This window comes from Caenorhabditis briggsae (genome assembly GCF_000004555.2).
Source record: "Caenorhabditis briggsae AF16 supercontig from assembly CB4, cb25.NA_200, whole genome shotgun sequence".
Lineage (NCBI taxonomy): Eukaryota > Metazoa > Nematoda > Chromadorea > Rhabditida > Rhabditidae > Caenorhabditis > Caenorhabditis briggsae.
In genome coordinates, this window is record NW_025543264.1 from 10,849 (window position 1) to 11,885 (window position 1,037).

Consider the following 1,037-nt stretch of genomic DNA (forward strand, 5'->3'; position numbering starts at 1 on the left):
TTTCTGAAATTCCGAATTTCTGAATTTGCGAATTTTCGAATTTCTGAATTTCAGATTTTCTGAATTTCTGAATTTTCGAACTTCTGAATTTGCGAATTTTCGAATTTCTGAAATTCTGAATTTCTGAAATTTTTTGAATTTCTGAATTTCTGAAATTCCGAATTTCAGATTTTCTGAATTTCTGAATTTTCGAACTTCTGAATTTGCGAATTTTCGAATTTCTGAATTTTTGAATTTCTGAATTTCTGAATTTCCGAATTTCTGTAATTCTGAATTTCCGAGGTTTTCAACTTTTCGACTTTCAGAAACTTCGAACTTTGACGAATCTGAAAATTTGCTAGAATTCCAAATTCAGAAGACGTCACTATTGTCCACTCTCTCCCTTTGCCTATTTTCTATATTTCCTATCCCTTCTTCTTTAGATTCTACCCACTGCACGATTTTGTCACGTCACCACGAAGCGCATCCAGATGTTGTAGTGCACAAATGTCTCGTCAAAACTCTGAAGAGGCCGTCAGTCTGAAGTCGTTGGACCTCAACGATCATCGTCCGACGACGTTCTTCATTCCCGCCTCAGCCACGTCATCATCGACGAACCCAACGACGCCGACGTCGACGATTATGAGATTCGACGATGTGCTATCGCCGATCGACGAGAGGGAAGGGAGTGAAACGGATATACAAAAGAGATTAATGAGCAGGAGAAGTGTTGTGATGAATGAGATTGTTGATTCTTCATTAGCAGATGGAGAGGTTGCACTTCGAAAGTCCAGTGATAGTTGTCTGCATGTACATCATCAATTGTTGAGATCCGCTTCGGCGAAGCGCTTGTTGAGAAGGTCCTTTTTTGTGGCATGATTTGTTTACCCAATCGATTCAAATCCAGCAGTTCTTGTACGGCTTGCGGGCTGACACGATCTCGAGCGATTCCGGAGAACATTGAGACTGATGGGGAGGAGTTTCTGGAAATGTTGAGGGGTGCGATTAGAGGAAATAACAGATTTTGAGTTATTTAATGTACCGTATCACTTTGAGCT

General features: G+C 40.2%; 1 protein-coding gene across 1 annotated transcript in view; it reads left to right on the top strand.

The window, feature by feature from the left end:
- Positions 1–1,037, top strand: part of CBG24641 — a gene marked incomplete at both ends in the record, with an annotated part of 10,102 nt that overhangs the window by 7,283 nt on the left and 1,782 nt on the right. The window contains one exon of the mRNA XM_045240904.1: positions 423–819. Coding sequence (XP_045091383.1) covers positions 423–819 — 397 coding nt within the window. The remainder of the gene's footprint in view (positions 1–422; positions 820–1,037) is intronic.